Source organism: Limulus polyphemus, unplaced genomic scaffold (assembly GCF_000517525.1).
Source record: "Limulus polyphemus unplaced genomic scaffold, Limulus_polyphemus-2.1.2 Scaffold73, whole genome shotgun sequence".
Lineage (NCBI taxonomy): Eukaryota > Metazoa > Arthropoda > Merostomata > Xiphosura > Limulidae > Limulus > Limulus polyphemus.
In genome coordinates, this window is record NW_013665683.1 from 373659 (window position 1) to 391284 (window position 17626).

The 17626-nt window shown below is 29.6% G+C and overlaps 1 protein-coding gene across 1 annotated transcript in view; it reads left to right on the forward strand.

Moving 5' to 3' along the window:
• The window catches only part of LOC106466406 (nuclear pore complex protein Nup205-like), an 86295-nt gene that overhangs the window by 20284 nt on the left and 48385 nt on the right, over nucleotides 1–17626 (forward strand). The window contains 13 exon segments of the mRNA XM_013926697.2: nucleotides 179–349; nucleotides 569–687; nucleotides 1934–1996; nucleotides 2372–2488; nucleotides 3133–3240; nucleotides 3838–3988; nucleotides 4253–4452; nucleotides 6062–6244; nucleotides 7262–7309; nucleotides 9980–10183; nucleotides 12261–12492; nucleotides 16467–16656; nucleotides 17230–17350. Of these exon segments, the coding sequence (XP_013782151.1) occupies nucleotides 179–349; nucleotides 569–687; nucleotides 1934–1996; nucleotides 2372–2488; nucleotides 3133–3240; nucleotides 3838–3988; nucleotides 4253–4452; nucleotides 6062–6244; nucleotides 7262–7309; nucleotides 9980–10183; nucleotides 12261–12492; nucleotides 16467–16656; nucleotides 17230–17350 (1907 nt within the window).

Here is a 17626-nt window from a genome sequence, read left to right on the forward strand (position 1 = left end):
ATTTCTGCTTCTTTGGATGAAAAAGGAAGAAATTGGGTAGATGCAATGAATGTATAATTTTTTGTTTTGCAGATTTAAATTAGAATTATATTGTACTGTTTTCATAAATTTTCATACATACCTATACAGTTTATTGTTTATGATATATATATATATATGCTTGTGTTTTTATTCATAGAAGTTGTTCAGAATTTGCTGTTGATAGTAAATACTAGCACAGCCGTAGCTGTGCATAAAGAATTAATGACATCAGGGACCACGTGGCAAATACCAGGATTAAAGGCCATTATACAGCTGTCATGGGCTATCACTCTTCGAACACTATCTCAGTTTCCTCCAGCTTCACAGGGTAAGGACTCACACTAATACTAAAACAAATGTATTTATTTAATCTTAGAAATTTGAAAGTGTAGCCTTGCTTAATAGATGTAATATGTTTTGTTGTTGTTGGCAATGAAAAAACTTTGTTAGTAGACTGAATAGAAATATGGATTACAGAAACTGTTTAAAAAGTTTTCAGAATCATTTTATTATTGTAATATTCTTTCATATTTATTTGATTTTAAAGGTCTAGATTTTGGTAGTTGTATTGAAGAAGATGAGAAAACACTTGACATCGCTGTGGAGAATTCAGCATTTCTTTTTCTTCAAAACCTCATTGTGAGCAGCTCTTCTTTTCATCAAGAGGCAAGTTCTATATTATTAATGAATTTTTTGTTTTAATTAAAAAATAATTACACCTTATGGTGGCTCAGTTGTAAGTTTGATAACTTAATAATGCTAAAAACTGGGTTTCGATACCCATGGTGGACACAGCACAGATAGCCCATTGTGTAGCTTTGTGCTTATCAACAAACAAATAAACAAATTTCAATCAGTGAGGGCAACTTTACAATCATTAACAGAATACTTGAAGTTTAATTTAGAAATTGAGATGAGATGGCTTGGATTTAGAATTATGATTTGAAAACTAAATAAAGCCAACTTTATATATGATGAAAATAGGTTGTATATGCTATAATACATATATATATATATGATATAACATTGAGAAAAAACACACAAATCATGGTAGTTAGCAATGTGTAGAATGAAAAAACATTGTAGATCATATTCAGAGAAACCTTTTAAAATCTTAGTGCTTTTGAGATTTGGTCAGGTGAACCTATCTTTAATGGAAGCAGTGTTATCAGGGGCCTGATGATATTACTCCTGATCAAGATAGGTCCAATTGTTGAAAGTGATAGGGTTTTATTGCTTTCTTTATCTTAATTTAGACATGTAAAACACATTTTTTATGAGAATAGAACATGTATATTTTTTACATTAAATTTATGTATTAGTTTAATCTTATAACTACACAGGTGTTACATGGAACTATTCAATGCAGAAGTGCTTGTGTCACTTGTATCCAGCTGAAATTTATTACTTCTTTCACTTTCTGAGTTGGTTACAAAACTACAACTTTTAGCTTGAGTAGAACTGGTTTTAGCTTTGAATAGGATCATTACTCTTGTATTAGTAAATACACTGTATGTCTTCTAAAAATCAAGATAAGTGCTGATTGTACCAAAGGAGCTTTTTCTTGATAATAATAAAGGATAAATGAAATTTGCATTGTTTTTACTGAACATGGACTCATAGATTGTCTCTGAAACTAACCAAGATACTTTTACTTAGATAGCAGTATTGTTATAGTTTACTTATTTGCTGAAAGTTTTTGTATATGCTTATATTTTATTAGAAACTCTGCTTCATATAATTCTTTTGATCCAAAAATATTGAAGAGCAGAAAAGTTTTTAGAATATATTTAGTAAGTAAATATTTTATGATAGAATGAAAGTGTTTGTTATGAGTTAATTAAATTTTTTTTTTCTGTTCATATTAAGATTTTTTGCTATTGTTGTTACAAAAGAATTCTTTAATTTGTAGGAATTCTTCGTGAAACGTATCCACAGCCTTGTGATTGACTTCATCATTTTAATGCCTCTAAAGGTTTGTGTAGCTTTTAGATTCATAAGTCCTTTTCTGTAATAAATACTTCATTTTTTATTTTTATACTGCTTGTGTTGTAAAAAGTTTGATAATATGTACAAATTTCCTAATGCTTTGATGAAAATCCTTTTAAAACTTAGTAAGTTAGATATTAAGTGACAAATCACAATTTAAATATCATATTATCTATATTATTGTACTTATGGTGGGAAGGACAATGGCCTATGGAAATTAAGTCTAATGAAATTTCATTGAGCTGGAAACTTGTAAGTCAGATAAGTTTGAATTCTAGAATGTATGTTTTTTGATATAATTGCTACTATGTGGAGTTTTCATACTGAGATTTTCGTTGAAGATGATTATTTTTGGATGTAGGTGAAGGAGCTGCGTAACCGAGGTGATGAAACAGCAAGAATTATTGCAGCTCATGTGCAAGAAGGCCTAGAATCACCAGTTAATCTTCCTCGTCACTTTGAACAGCTACTGGAACTGGTATTTTAATACACAATTAAATCTTATTGTTAGGACATTGCCTGGTGATTAGGATATTTGATTTTTAACCTGTGCCTTGCGGAGTTGAAACTTTATATCAAACATGCCTACCCTTTCAGTCTTACAGCAGTTATAATGTATGAGTCAGTCTTACTATTCTTTGGTAAAGAGTGGCCCAATGATTGGTAATAGGTGCTGTTGGTCAGTTGCCTTCCCTGTGGATGACAGTATGAAATTAGAGACAGTGGCAGATAACTTTGCCATAAGCAAACAAACTAATAGGACACTTTCATTACATAACTGGGCAATATTAGTTTTGGGACTTTTTGAAATAACTATTCACACCAAATGTTTTTGTGAAAATGTTTATTTTATATTGCTGCTATTACTTATAAATGAACTTATTTGAATTTGTAAGCTGTTATTAAATAATAAAACTTGAGTAGTATAATAAAACTTAAAAAATAAGAAAGAAATAACCTGACACAAATGCTGTTCATATGCTATTATTTGTGACATGCCAAGGATGAAACTAGTGAATCTATAATAGTTACATGCTTATGACATTGTATATCATTCAAGTGTATCTGGAAAATGAAATAATTCAAAAGACGTGTAATGTTATTTTTTGTTGTTGTTTTTAGATTGCAGAATTATATAGTAAAGATCCATTAGGTTTGGAGTTGATTTCTGAATACTGGTGTCCAGACAATACTGCTGATACCTTTACATATAGACCAATACAACGACAGGTATGTACTGTCACAGTTATTCATGGTTTGTGATATGAAAACATGTTGAAACACAAAGATGTAGTATTATCTAACCAAGTTGAAAACAATTTTTTCTAATAAATTGCAAAATAAGCTGATTAGTGAACCTTCAAATTATTAATGTTTGCTACCAGTGTGATACGCATATTTCATGTTATTGAGCATTTTGTGATTTTTCCAGTTTCAACAACTGGTGTGAAGAACTGATCAAAATATTGTCTCTCATTTTTTCTGTAAAATGCATAGTGAATCCCAGTGGTTATTAGTGGGATGAACTGCAATGTTGGTGGTAGTTTTGTGAGTAATGTGTATAATTAGGGACCTTGTACCCACAAGAAACTGTGTGCATAAACAGTTTAAAAAGTATTTGAAAATGTAATGAGGTCTGTATTGACCCCAACAGTAATATAAGGTTAATCCACATATTTTATTTTTAATAATATCTTTAGATCACGAACATTTTAAACTGGGCTGAATGTAACCTGTAATAAAATTTACAGCTATAAAATACTATTTTATAAGGACATATTTTGTGTAGATGTGATTATACTGACATTTATATCATGACCAATCTAGGTTTCACTGTATAAATTTGTGCGGCTGGCAGGTGATCTGTTACCTGCTTCTCTCTTTGTTCCGTATATGAAGATGCTAACAAGTCTCTCGGGGTCTCCTACTTGTGCACATCATTGTTTTAATCTGCTGAAAATGAATGGACGAAATGCTGGTAAGGTTTTTGTTTTCTACCAAAGAATGGTGCATAAGGTGTTGATTTGAATTCAATTTAAAAGATAACAACTGAAATATGAGTCAGTGTGATGAAGGAATTCTTATTTCTAGTTCACTTCAATAAACCTAACTTTACTTCCATATTATATTTTTTGTATTAGTTTACAAATGCTTTTTATATTATTCTTTATTAAATTAAAAAATGTATATTAAAAAAGGAAGTTTAAGATCCTGATGCTAGTTTTTAATTTTTTATTTAAAGGTACACAATGCAGCATTGTGTCATGGGACCACTTTTTTGATTCTATACACCGCTACTACACAAATCTTCGTCAAGATGCACCTATGACCTCTGACACCCAACACCTGTATCGCCAGCGCCCAATCACACGTGGGATTACACCACAGGAAGTTGATGGGCTTATAGCTGTGCTGAGTCTAATGGAAAAAGTTGTTTTTCAGGTAGTTGAGATGTACTTGTTAGTGTGAAAATTATTGTAATAATGCTTATAATTGACACAAATGAAATTTTAAAAAATCAAACTGTGCAATAGACAAATGAAAAACCAAACATGTTTTTTTAGAATTTAGTTCAAGGAAATACAGTGTGGAAATATAGATAATTTACTTGACAGTTTTATTGTTAGACATTCAGTTGTTAAATGTAACATTAACCCTTTTACTACTGGTACCATGTTTAACTCTCTCAATATGAGCTCAGTCAATTTGACTGACCACATGACCTCTTTATACTCTTTCAAAGTCTCTATAGATTTGATACTGCTTACTTTTAATATAGTGTGTATATCTTCACAAAATTTGAAAGTCTTTCAATAAACATTTTAAGTCTTACACATACGAAAAATCATATATTTTACTGAAGTATTTTTAATAAACTAAAAAATAATATTTGTCCATGAATATATCGAGTATTTGTTTTGGATAGTCTTTGTGCAAAGGGATTTTTCATGTTAAGATTAAAAATAATTCTTTTCTTTATCTCAAAAATTACCCTCTTTTTCTTTCTAGAATGACTTCAAATGTAACATGAACTACATTTGTTCAACCTAAGTAACTTTAAGCTAGTAACAGTAAACATCCATTTATAATTAAATTTTATTGTTTTATTGTCCTTTTATTGCTTTTGAACTGTGTCTAACTACTTTTCATGCCATTATAAGTTATAAATTACTTGGGGAATGTGCAGCTCAGGTTATGCTAGCAATGACATTACCCCATGAGCTACTTTGAGTTGCTTGCTTGTGTGCCTAGTAAAACATTTTTATTATATTATTATTTATATTACCTAAACTAACTTAAAGATGTTCCTATTTTTACATTTTAGTCACTTTTATAATAAGAAATAAAGAATAAACATGAAAAACAAGAAATAAAGTTCTTACCCATGTCTTCTTTTTTTTATTGCTGTCATCTGTTGATGACACTTAACCCAACTTTTTTATACTAATTGTAGTAATGCACAAAATAATTTTTATTTAATTAAATAATGCACCAAAGAACATAAAATAATAACTATAAAAAGCAGACAATTTGCTCTAACTATCACAAATTTTGGTTTATGTTATTGCAATTTGTGTTCAAAGAGACTAAATCAATTACATTTTGTTTTTGTTTTTAGACCCTGTTATAATAGCCCAAAGTTCATATCTGTTAGAACCATAACCTGGCAATTAGTCAGTATCCAAAATTTTGATTAAATTATTGTCTAAACATGTGAAAATGTCCAATTTTGCTCATGATTTGATTAAATATTTCAGCCAATGACTGATTTTGAACTTTGGTGCTTAAATATACAATCATGTATACTGCATGGCTTGATTTAAGACTTCGTATTTTTAAAATGGCCTGTCTGAGAACTTCTTATAGATTTTCGTTTAACTAGCTGTACTTTAGTTTACAGATTATAAATGTATTTCTGTCAATGCAAGCTAGAATAGAGATAATAAACTTTTTGTTATATATATATATGTGTGTGTGTGTGATTTTCCTTATGCCTCAGATTTTGTTGTCTGTTTTACTGTTGTGTTTTTACTGTAACATGTTGATACAGGATGAGACAGCAAGGATTGCTATAGCAGAAAACCCACAGTTTGTGCCTGTGGTGGTATTTTTGGGTTTAGTAAGCTGTAGTGTACCTCCAGAGTTGAAAGCTGTCTTGTTGAAAACATTGTCTGCTTTTGCTCGGACTGTTGATGTAGCAGCAACCATATGGCACCACATGGAAGTTTCTCAGGTGATTCCATTCTTTAGTTGTGTGCCATAAAAAATTTTATTTTTCAGAATATTTTATAATTGGAATTTTTATAACTATATACATAGTGATAACATGAAGCTTGTTATACTGGCCATTGATCATTGATAGTCTCTGTGAGCTGCAATAGCCATGAAAAAACTTTAAAATATAAAAAGAAAGTGTCAAATCTTTATGAAAATTAGAAAATACTAATAATATGGTTGTTCTTGGTAATATTGTTAAGGCTATTATCTCAAGTTTTAATTATACAAATCTTAAAAGAAGTCATCTTCAAATAAATTGTAGGTGGGAAGTAAGAAATCTGTTTTTTAAAGTTATACAGGTTGAAATAATCTTGATAATAATAGGAGATCATAAAAAAAAAAATTTAAACTAATTGATTTCAGAAATATTTTGAGAAAACTATGAAATTTAATTGTCAAATTAGATTTATTGTTTGGTAAAAGCCAAATGAATTAACTGTTTTTAACTTTGTAACAGGTGTGAATGCACTTACCTATCAGCTGTTCCTGAAATAATCATTGAACAATTCCAAGGAAAAACTTAAGCCTAATATTTTTAATCTTATCACATGTATATTTTTCAATCAGTAATAAAATTTCTATATATTGAAAACCTTGTACTTTTTTTAATAAGTATTTTAACCGCTCTTAAACTAGGAAAATGTAACATAATTAAAAAAGATATTGTAATAATTACCATTCCAGTTATTTTAATGAATTTTTATTCTTTCAAGCTTCAGTGGGGTATATTAGCCTTGAAATTTTTAGTGTAGTACTTGGACTTGTTTGAAAAAGATGAAGTTTTGAAAATTGTCAAGATGGTTTTATTAAGCTTGTGTTTGTTACTAAATGTGTTGTTTCATTTGAATATTTTTTTTATCTTAGGCATACTTCCTCACTATTCTTGAGAACTAGTGCTTGTATTATATTGTTTACTAACCAAAATTTGTATCTTCATTACATGTATTTCATACAATATTCTTTCCATTGCTAGCTTATCCCTGTGAGATCAGTTACAGGTTACCATCCAATGGGAATACAGGTGAGATAGGAGTATTTTTTGTATCTGTTTATATATATATATGTAAATCAATATAAACTGTCTGAACTTATTATCAAAAATCTTTAACCTTTATTTGTATGGCTTTACTGTGATATTAATAAGAAAGTCTAACCCACATGTCATGCCTTCCTATTATGATATCCTGTCTTTCAAAGAACATCAATAATTCTCTTTCACAATTGATGTTGAATTACTTATAACCAACAGAAAGAGAAGGCTCTAATTTAATGAATTTTCTATAAGGCTAACTTTTTCTCACCAAAGTTTTTTGATTATTCGTTTTCAGTTTCATTGATTGCTATTGCTGAGATCACATTGATTAGGTAATGGAATTTGTTTAACCCATTTATTGCTTAGAAAGCCAGTTAAATTGTAGGAGTTTTAGAACATTCTATTTTTCTTGTGTGTGATAATATTTTTTGGGTTCTAAATTGCATGAAAGTAAAATGTAAAAATTAGAAACTTACTATATTAGATAAGAAGACTTAAAAGGAAAAACAATAATTAAAGAAAAAAATATACTTGCAAGGAATATGCAAGAGCTGTCATCCATGATGTGATTCAGTATTTTATTTACTGTAATTTGCATTAAGCTATTGCTGGGTGATTTATTGCTTTGTGACATTAGTTAGAAACTGCAGTGAAACAATAAAATCAAATGAGAAGATATGTAAACTGTTACAGTCCTCAAGATAATTGTACAATCTGCTGTCATTCTAGAAAAAAAAAAATGTACTTTTGATTTTATTTCAAATTTTTGCTACAGATGACTTCAATACAATTAGGGTTGGCAAAATAAGAGATAAAGTATAAAGTTTTTACAGAAAAAGCTTAATATCATGAACCACTATAGTGGTTTGTAAGAGGGATCACAAGGAATTGTACAAAACCCTAATAGAATGTTTGGGCAAAAAGCACCTTCAACAGTAAAGATTTATTTCAAACAACACTTTCAAATCTTTACTATTGACTGCTAAGGCTGTGCACATATAAAAATGTACACAAAAAGCACATATGTTAGACTTACAAGGAAAAGAAAATCTGCTCAAAATAGCTAGTTTGTAAATCTTATTATTATTATTCTCTTACCAGCCTACAACAAAAATGGCTTAGTATATTGCACCCAAATATTTTTGTAAAATACTAAATAAGATACTGCGAAGGTCGTGGAGGTATTGAAAAGTCGATTTGTTTCTTCTATATTTTACATAAGCTAAAAAATATCATAATTCTAGTTTAAATGATGCTATCATTACCCCTTTAAATTAGCTTTCTTACAAATAATTGGTGCTCCTTTAAAAAGCTTACATACAGGTTGAAACAGGAATTACCGGAAAATAATAGATGAATATTAGAATACTGTAACATGTAGATACTGAATGCTTTGTACACTGTATAATCTGTGTTTTTAGGGGGCCAACCCCTATATTATGTATGAAGTAAAAGCTCTATCAGCCAGCTACTAGCTATGTTTATTATCATAACAATGTATAAGGTTAGCTATCATACTAAGTAATCCTTTGCCTTTCGTTGAGCATAAAAAAGCCAGCAAACAAGATAAATAAAAAATTGGGAATTTAAAAACCTGCAAATATGGATCATAAAAAATTTAAGGAAACAAAGCTGGAGATCTTGTAGACATTATTTACTCAAACTACAAATCTCTATTTTGACTCCACCAAATGTAATTCTTGATAACAGCATGGAGCAAAAATAGGGGTTTGTAGTTTGAGTAAATAGTGTCTACAATATGTCCAGCCTTGTTTCCTTACTTTTTTTACGATCCATATTTGCAGGTTTTTAAATTCCCAATTTTATTTATCTTGTTCATATAAGAGATTCTAAAGTTATGTGAGTGAAATATGAAAACCATAAGACAAAAAAGTATTTTTATGCTGAAAAAGAAAATCACCTTGCCTTCAGACTAGTCAAAGAGTCTAAGCCAGAATGGATCAATAAATTTGCAGATAAATCTTTAGTAGAAATACTTTTTAATAATTATGATATTTTGTGTATGACATATTGTTAAAATTTACTAAATGCTTACCAAATTTCACGAAAAGACATTTAGTAGTAAATTTAAAATTATAGTGAACATTGCTATGTATAGCTTCACAGAAATGGAGTTTGATGCAATGCACCAAAGCTACACACATAGCATTAATTGAAAAAAAGTTATTGTAGAACATATTTATGCTTGTGTGAAAAATACATTTCAAACTAATATCTGTATTTTACAAAATGATCAATTTTTTGTTTTGTAATTTTCTGTTTCTCAGGTTATTTATTCAGTTTTCGTTTTCAAAGTTTATTTTCTAAATGAAAATTGTGTCATTAGTGGTACATGACTGTTAGCTATTAATTAGTTGGCTTCACCTAGTGCTTATTGATGAGTTTGCTAGTTGAATAAAACTTTGTATTTAAAAGAAATATTAACTTACAATAAAAATAACTACTAGCTATCAAATGAGAAACTGATTTTTAGATATTCAGGATTTCTTCTTTTGTGTAATTTAAATCAATAGTTTTCAATATTCTTTAATAGTTCATTCAAGTGTATGAGTAAAAATTTTTTTTTTATGTTTGTTTAAAAAATAAATCAGAATTGAAAACTCGTGAACTTGATTTTCACATTATAATTGCTAACAGATGGATTTAGAAGAAGTAGAAGCCAGGAATGAGGAGTTTCCTATCACTAGAGCAATACTAGGTTTGATTCACTCACTTTTCAGTAGCATCTTGTCAGAGGGATCAGGAGCTAGTAGTCCAAGCTTTAATCCATATTTGGAGTTTGTTCGTGATTGCGTCTTCTTGAGGTTTCACACAAGGGCATACAAGAATGAAGGAGAAAAGGTTTAATATTATAATTTTTTTTATATTTATAATTCTTACCAGCTTGTTACACTTTAGGTTTATAATATGGTGAAAATGCACAATTTTTCAAAGTTTCAAATACATGGTGGCTGTAAAGTCATTATGAACACTTGGAGCAATCTGTAGGATGAATCTTGTGATTCTTGAATAAGTGATATATTAACAGTTAGTTTGGAATACATTTAATCACTCATTAGTTAGCTGTGTAATTAACACAGATTTCAGGTATATTTAAGAAAAATAAATTCATGGATCAAAGAATATTAACTTGCTGATTTTTGTTTAATAATTATTTGTTGTGCAACTTTTTCCATAATAGGTTTCTCTAAAGTACGTATTTGTAAATTTATACTTTTTGCTCTAACTCCACATTCTATTTTTCGCAAGATCTTAAGTTCATTCATGGGTGGCCTGGCACGGCCAGGTGTTTAGGGCACTTGACTCACAATCTAAGGGTCACAGGTTCAAATCCCCATCCCACCAAACATGCTTGCCCTTTCAGCAGTGGGGAAATTATAATGTGATGGGCAATCCCACCACTTGTTGGTAAAAGAGTTGCCCAAAAGTTAGCGGTGGGTGGTGATGAGTAGCTGCCTTTCCTCTAGTCTTTCACTGCTAAATTAGGGATGGCTAGCACAGATACCCCTCATGTAGTTTTATGCAAAATTCAAAACAAACCTCATTCATGGGCTGCTCTTTTGGCAAGAGACATTTTAAAACCTGAATGAGTTCAAAAGCATGCAATAAATACATCTTACTATAATGGATGTAGTTTGTGTGTGACTGAAATAATAAATACAATGTGACGCCATCTATTGAATGCCACCACGAGTAAAAATCCATAAAAAAATTCACACTTAAGGTATTCAAGGTTCAGACAATTAGAAAAATAACTAGTGTGTGCAAAAACCATTTTTTTATAACCAAACACAACTTTGATTATGAGTACTCTCCTCACAACACAGACTTTCACTAGGACTGTGCATATTATATCTTTATTGATGTACTTTGTAAATATATTACTAAACAAATGGAGTTCTTAAAAACTTTTTATTTTTTCAATAAAGGATACCACTTTTAATATATAAAAAACATTACAATTTATATCAGCACAATCTGAACACTTTTCCTGTGCAGTACTTCCCAGAAAAATCCCTTTTTTTTTCTTAAATGTTCACTTTTTTAGACATTTTTTTCAGTGAGGTATAAATACTCTGATTAATAATTACTAGCACAAATAGTTGCCTGTAGGGTGGTGTTTCTACTAGTATATAAAATTTGGAGGGATCCTTGTAATATAATTTTATTTTTACAACATTCAAAATGACAATCAAAATTAACAAATAAGCATATAGTGTGTCTCATTTTTTCACTGTTTGATACTGCCATTTGATCCACTGTTTCTTTGTTGTGCAGCATCAACCATAGAATCTTAATATGCACATATATACGAGTTACTCAGAGGATGTTAATGTTTCTGAAAACAAATTGCAGCATTACCATAAAAAGTTAGACACGGATCATTTTTAAATTTCATTTATTGTTTTTTAAAAGGGACTAAATTAGTTACTTGCCATTTTTAAATATAGAACAAAACAAACTACTACATCCTTGGTTTTCTATATTGTAGTCATGGGAAAACATTTCTTCTAATGGATTCTAAACATATATAAAAAAATCTCAGTTCTAACTTTACAACAACAGAAAAGTTGGTTTGTTATAATTTAAAAGGAAAGTATTTTTTTTGGTTTTGGTTTGGCAGTAATATGTTAGGTTTAACATTGATGTTTGCCAAAATATGTTTTAAGTATTTCAGTGTATAAAACAATAACTTGACTATTATTTGTAATGTTTTATAATTTTGTTTCTGGTTGTGTTGAATGCCAATTTTAATGCAAAAAGTGGCTAATTCTGCTTCTGTGATTGTTGTTGGTGCAATTCATGATTTTTGCAAATACAGTTCTTAGATAAACTGTGCATTACAATATGATGTTATACCAATTGAAGGTGATTTTTATTAGATTAAGTCTGTATGTTTCCTGTTTGTGTTTTACAGTGGGAAGTAGCAGCCTTGTGCCTTCGTATTCTAGAACAGTTTCTAAGACATTATGACATGTCTCTGGAAGACTTCCTTAGTAAACAGCCTGGTGGTGGTTCCATCTCCTCTGCAGTTCAGGCAGGGTATGCTGTGATGGCTCATCTTCTTCAGGATGGAGGCTTACTTAAAATTATACTGCTTATTTTAGATGAGGGAGTCAGGCTCTTTGATCAATATTCACCAATAACAGGTATGGATTCTTTGAAAATCATTGATACTAAAATAAGTTTATTAACTTTTTACTTGCCAGTATATGGTATTTCACTAAGTTTTTATTTTTATTAATAAGCATTAATAACTCGTTAACTCTTTTGCACCGGCTAGATCAAAGTGAGCATTTCATAACCTTTGACAGAGTTACATTCAAAATTTAATTAAACTGCTTTATTATCAATATATATATGAATAAGCTTGGTATCAAAACATAGTAATAAATCAAATTTTAGTGTCATTTAAGTTTTAAGTTATTAATTTTATAAGGAAATATTTAAAAAAATCTTCAATCTACCCTAGTATGAGAACTGTGACATTTGCTCTTTAGGTTTTCCCTATTTTCTAATTTATTTACAACCTCTATGAGTAGTATGGAATTTAATGTAACTCAGGCAAAGCGTAATTTTATAACCTTCAATCTTATTTGTTTACAGAGCTGTAAACTAGAAAATCAGACCCACTTGCCAAGCTCACCTGTCACATCTTCACTTTCACAAATTACCAATAGTTTTCTCTGAACTTTTATACTATATTATTTATAACCAATGGAGAGCCAAAGGTTTAATCTATCAAATGATGTATTATACTTCATTACTTTCTGTACAGGGCATTGTCTATTTCATCGTTCAACTTCAAATTTATTCTTACAGAAAGCACAGTGACTAGTTTAGCTGAAGAGTTATAGTATAGAAAAATAACATAAAATAAAAAGTTTTTTTTTTTCAGGAAAACAAACATTTAATACTTAATTAACATGTTTTAGGGACTATGCAAATGAAATTTGAGAATTTTCAAATGAAAATGTATTTTTAATCTTAACGTGAAAATCACTTTGCACTTTGAGCAGTCAACAGTGTGACACCATGTAATTACACCAAGTTTTAGTAAAAATACTTAATTACAGATTCCGATTTTTTTGTCTACAAAAGGCTTAATGTTTGCTGAAAGCATTTCAAATTTCACGAAAATACATTAAGTACTTTCATAGTCATAGTATGTATACCACCATGGTTACAAGGTCATGTAAAATATATCAGACCATTGAGATATGGTTAATGTCACCAACTCTAAAACATAGACATTTCAAATATATACCATGATATCTGTAACACACTTTAAATCATGAATTTGATTTTTATGGTTAATTGATGACTTATGATACAATCAAAACCACTATACAATGTCTTTTACTATGCTGTTACACATGTGTTGTATAAAGGCTATACTGATATCTAGTGTTCATACATGTATTATCTAAGAACTACTAATATTGCATGGTATGCTACTTTTTTGAAAGAAATGGTGTGATAAAAATATCATCTAAAGTACTAAAACTAAATAAATAAGATTTATTTTAATATTTTATACATAACACTTGTATAAATACCATATTTATGATATTGTAAGTGTTCAAAAATATGTTATGTCACTTACTGTAACTTACCTTTGACTGATGGCAAAGTATGATCTCAGGGTTCATTGATGGCTTGGACTCGGACTTGTTTAAAAACTGAAGTTATTGCATACAAATAAGAGGGAGACTCGAGTTAATGTATTACATTTATTTGGTTTACAAATAACAATGCCCTAACAAAATAATAAAAAGTTCCATGCTGTTGACATACACATATTTAGTTGACTTGGGGCATTATAACATTTAAATTCTTGTTTGCCTAAATAAGGAAGGAAATTCTACAACAAATAAACTGCAAGGAAGAAAATAATCCCAAGTTTCATATGATGTACTTACAATTTTGAGAACTTTAAAAGCAAGAAGATTATAACAAAAACATGCAGATAGCTGAATTTAGCAGTTTCTGACATCACCAATTTCAAATATTTACTATTTGTGAACTATTTTAAAGAGAAGCTACAGTTCTGTTGAAAATATATACATTTATGGCTTTGTTTGTCTATTGACAAGTTTTTGCTGTGCAGGAGGGATTATTTAATGCTTTCTGGCATCTGAATAAAAATTCCAATTGGAGGACAAAAATTGACAATTAGGGTTAGAGCTTAAATTTGTTTTTTAATTATTTCATCCAAAATAAATGTTAACAAAATTTCCATCAAAAGAAAATTTTTAAATCTCAACATTTTCAGTTATGATTTTATTTTGGAGAAAATTTTTGGGGATATGTCACAAATAATTTGAAATTTGATGTTGCACATTTTCTTTGGGTAATACCCGGAATACTTGGTTAAGCAAACTGAAAATTCTGTTTGAAGAAAATAGTTTATTCTTACTGCTTTTTCACATTATATTATTTTTTAAATTTGAATTCAGTTTTAAGATTTGAATAAAATTTACAGCTGTAATGTTTTGTTTTTGTTACTTAGTTGAAATTAAATCATAATATAAATAGTTATTTGTGTTGACAGGTAATGAAACTATTGCTAAAGAAGCAATTAATGACTTCATTATTGTAATAAAAATGTTGGTATAGATTATTAAAGTAATTGGTTTTCAGTTGACCACATTTTCATATTTTCCCAAAAAATTTTAAGGTAGTTATATTTCTAGCTAGTAAATGCAAATGAAATACAGCATATATATGGAGGTTAAGTACATTGTATTAAAATAATTTTGGAGTATCACCATGTCATTATAGTCCATGTTGCCATATCTAGTCATGCTGTATTTGACAAATGTGCATTTTGAGAATAACCTGGCAGAGTAGTTTCTATTGAAAAATGCTTTGTTGTAAGCCTGTCATGTCCAAAGCACACTACTTCATCCCTGCAGAATCTGTGTAGAGTGCGAGAATGGTGCTTTCCCTTGAGCCCGATCACACAAGATTCCATAGATATATTTTTGTAGGGAATAGCATGATTTTTTTTTTATTTTCCAGCTGCTTGAGTTATGAATGCATATGTCTTGGAAGCAACTTCTGTACACATGACTTGTGTCACTTTTCCTGATTGAGATCCTTTTTTGATTATGTTGATAACTGTTATTTGGAATGTGGATGGTTTTTGCCAAATATCTTTGTGTTTGTGGATTATCACCTGTATAAAATGCCACACTTTACTTACTATGGCTAGGATACAACTTGTTGCAGGTCTCTTTCTGAATGGTCCTGGTGCCCAAATCTATATACCTTTGTGTTCTAATAACATTAAGTGAAAGGAATATCCTAGTTTTGGAAATTCAAAACCTTTGATGTGAACATGTCTATATGGTTGGAGTTTTTTAATATTTTGCATTGGAAGGGCTGTCACATACTCATCCCAAAAGTGATCAGTTTATGGTGGCATCATGCTACTTACAAAATTCCAAACAATCAAATAGCAGAACTTATTCTGGTACATGGTGTTCATTCATGACTTTTTATTGGGTGTGGTTATTATGTGACTTGGTGATATGCATATTCAAAATTATTTGAATATAATGTTCTTGACTTTCTGAAGTTCTGTATGGGGTAAAACAACTTTTTTATTTAATATTTTTCAAATTGCGTGTTTTTACGTATTCTGATAAGAACATTAAGCCTCTTAGTGAACTTATAAAGCCTGTTAAAACATAGGTTTTGAAATTTGTTCTTTTTTTTATATGTAAAAATTCCTTATAAAACCTGTATTTTTTTCAACCAACCTGAACTACATCTATGAATTTTTATGTTTACATAAAAATGTGTTAAAGACTGGACTTTACTGTAATGGTAAACACAAACTTTAACCTGATAAATTAGTAAATGTTCTTTGGGAAAAGATAAACCTATTTTGATTCCAGTAATATTGTGATTTTCTGAGTGGTTCAAGTTGGAAAATTGGTTGTTTGTCACATAAATTTGGCAGAAAAACCTGTATTTTTCCAAACAATGAGCCTATAAAACACCATTTTATGTTATGGTCTATTTTTTATTTAGAATAGACTAGCAAACCTACAACATTTTCTGATGTTTATTATGAGCAGGATTTCAATATTTAATGTAAGAGGTATTTTTCTAGGTCAGAAGTACCTTGAAGAAAGTACTTTGTTGTGTTTGAAACTGCTGGAGATTGGATTGATGAAGCAAGAAGGCTTCATGTACCTCATTAGAGAAAGTGGAAGTGGACTTATGGTAACTGGACTGGACAGACTTTTAATGGGAATTAATCCCCGTTCTGGACAAGCAGATCATCTCATTATCATCACAAAGTAAGGAAAAATATCTGACCTTTGGTCACTGTATAAGTATGTCCAGATCAGTTGTACAGTACTTTAAGTAGTATCTAACTGAAATATTTACACTTATATGCATAAAACTTGTTACTCTATTTCTAAAAATTTTTACATTACATTAAAAACCTCAACTTTTAAGGGTTTTTTGTGTATATTCTTTTCTTATGGAAATATTCAAATTCAACTTTATGTAGTTTGCCTCATGTTATGTAAATAGTCTTTGTAATACAATCACTTTAAAAGTATTTAATATTTCCTTCACCTCTTATTTTAAATCTTCAGAAGTTTTATAGAGTAACATTGCTAATTTACTACAAGTACCTGCTCAAATCACAACATAAAAGCATGTATGAATTTTAAATCTAAAAATAAACTGTTTCAATTGATTTTCATCTGCTTGAATATAATTTTTTTGTGCTGCACTTTTTCTATGAGCAGTCATATTGTACCAAAAATTATATAATTACCTATATGACCTTTGAACAATTACTTACATTCATTAAAAGTATACATAAGTTATAAGGTGTGATGTGGTATTGGCTTTTTCAGGTACTTGACATTCAACACTTTTCTAACAGAACATGCTCTTGCTGTGACTCAAATATTGAATTTACTGTGTCTGAACTCTCAAACTGCACAGCAGTTGGTTGGAATATTATCTTCGGACCCGGTAAGGCAGAGAATTTGTGTTCTTTCGAATAAAGTCATGTTAATCTGGGTTTTAGTTTTTAATTAACTAATTATATTACAAATTATGGTTATAAGAAATACTTGTTAATAGTTCATAGCAAAGCAATTGATAAGGTTAAAGGCTATTATATGAAGAAAAAATATAACAGGATAATTCCCCCCTACTTAACTCATTCAGCACAGGCTCGGTCCCTGGGACTGACCTTGTAACCACTTTGAGCTTGTTATTATTTTTATTCTATAACTTTTAAATTCA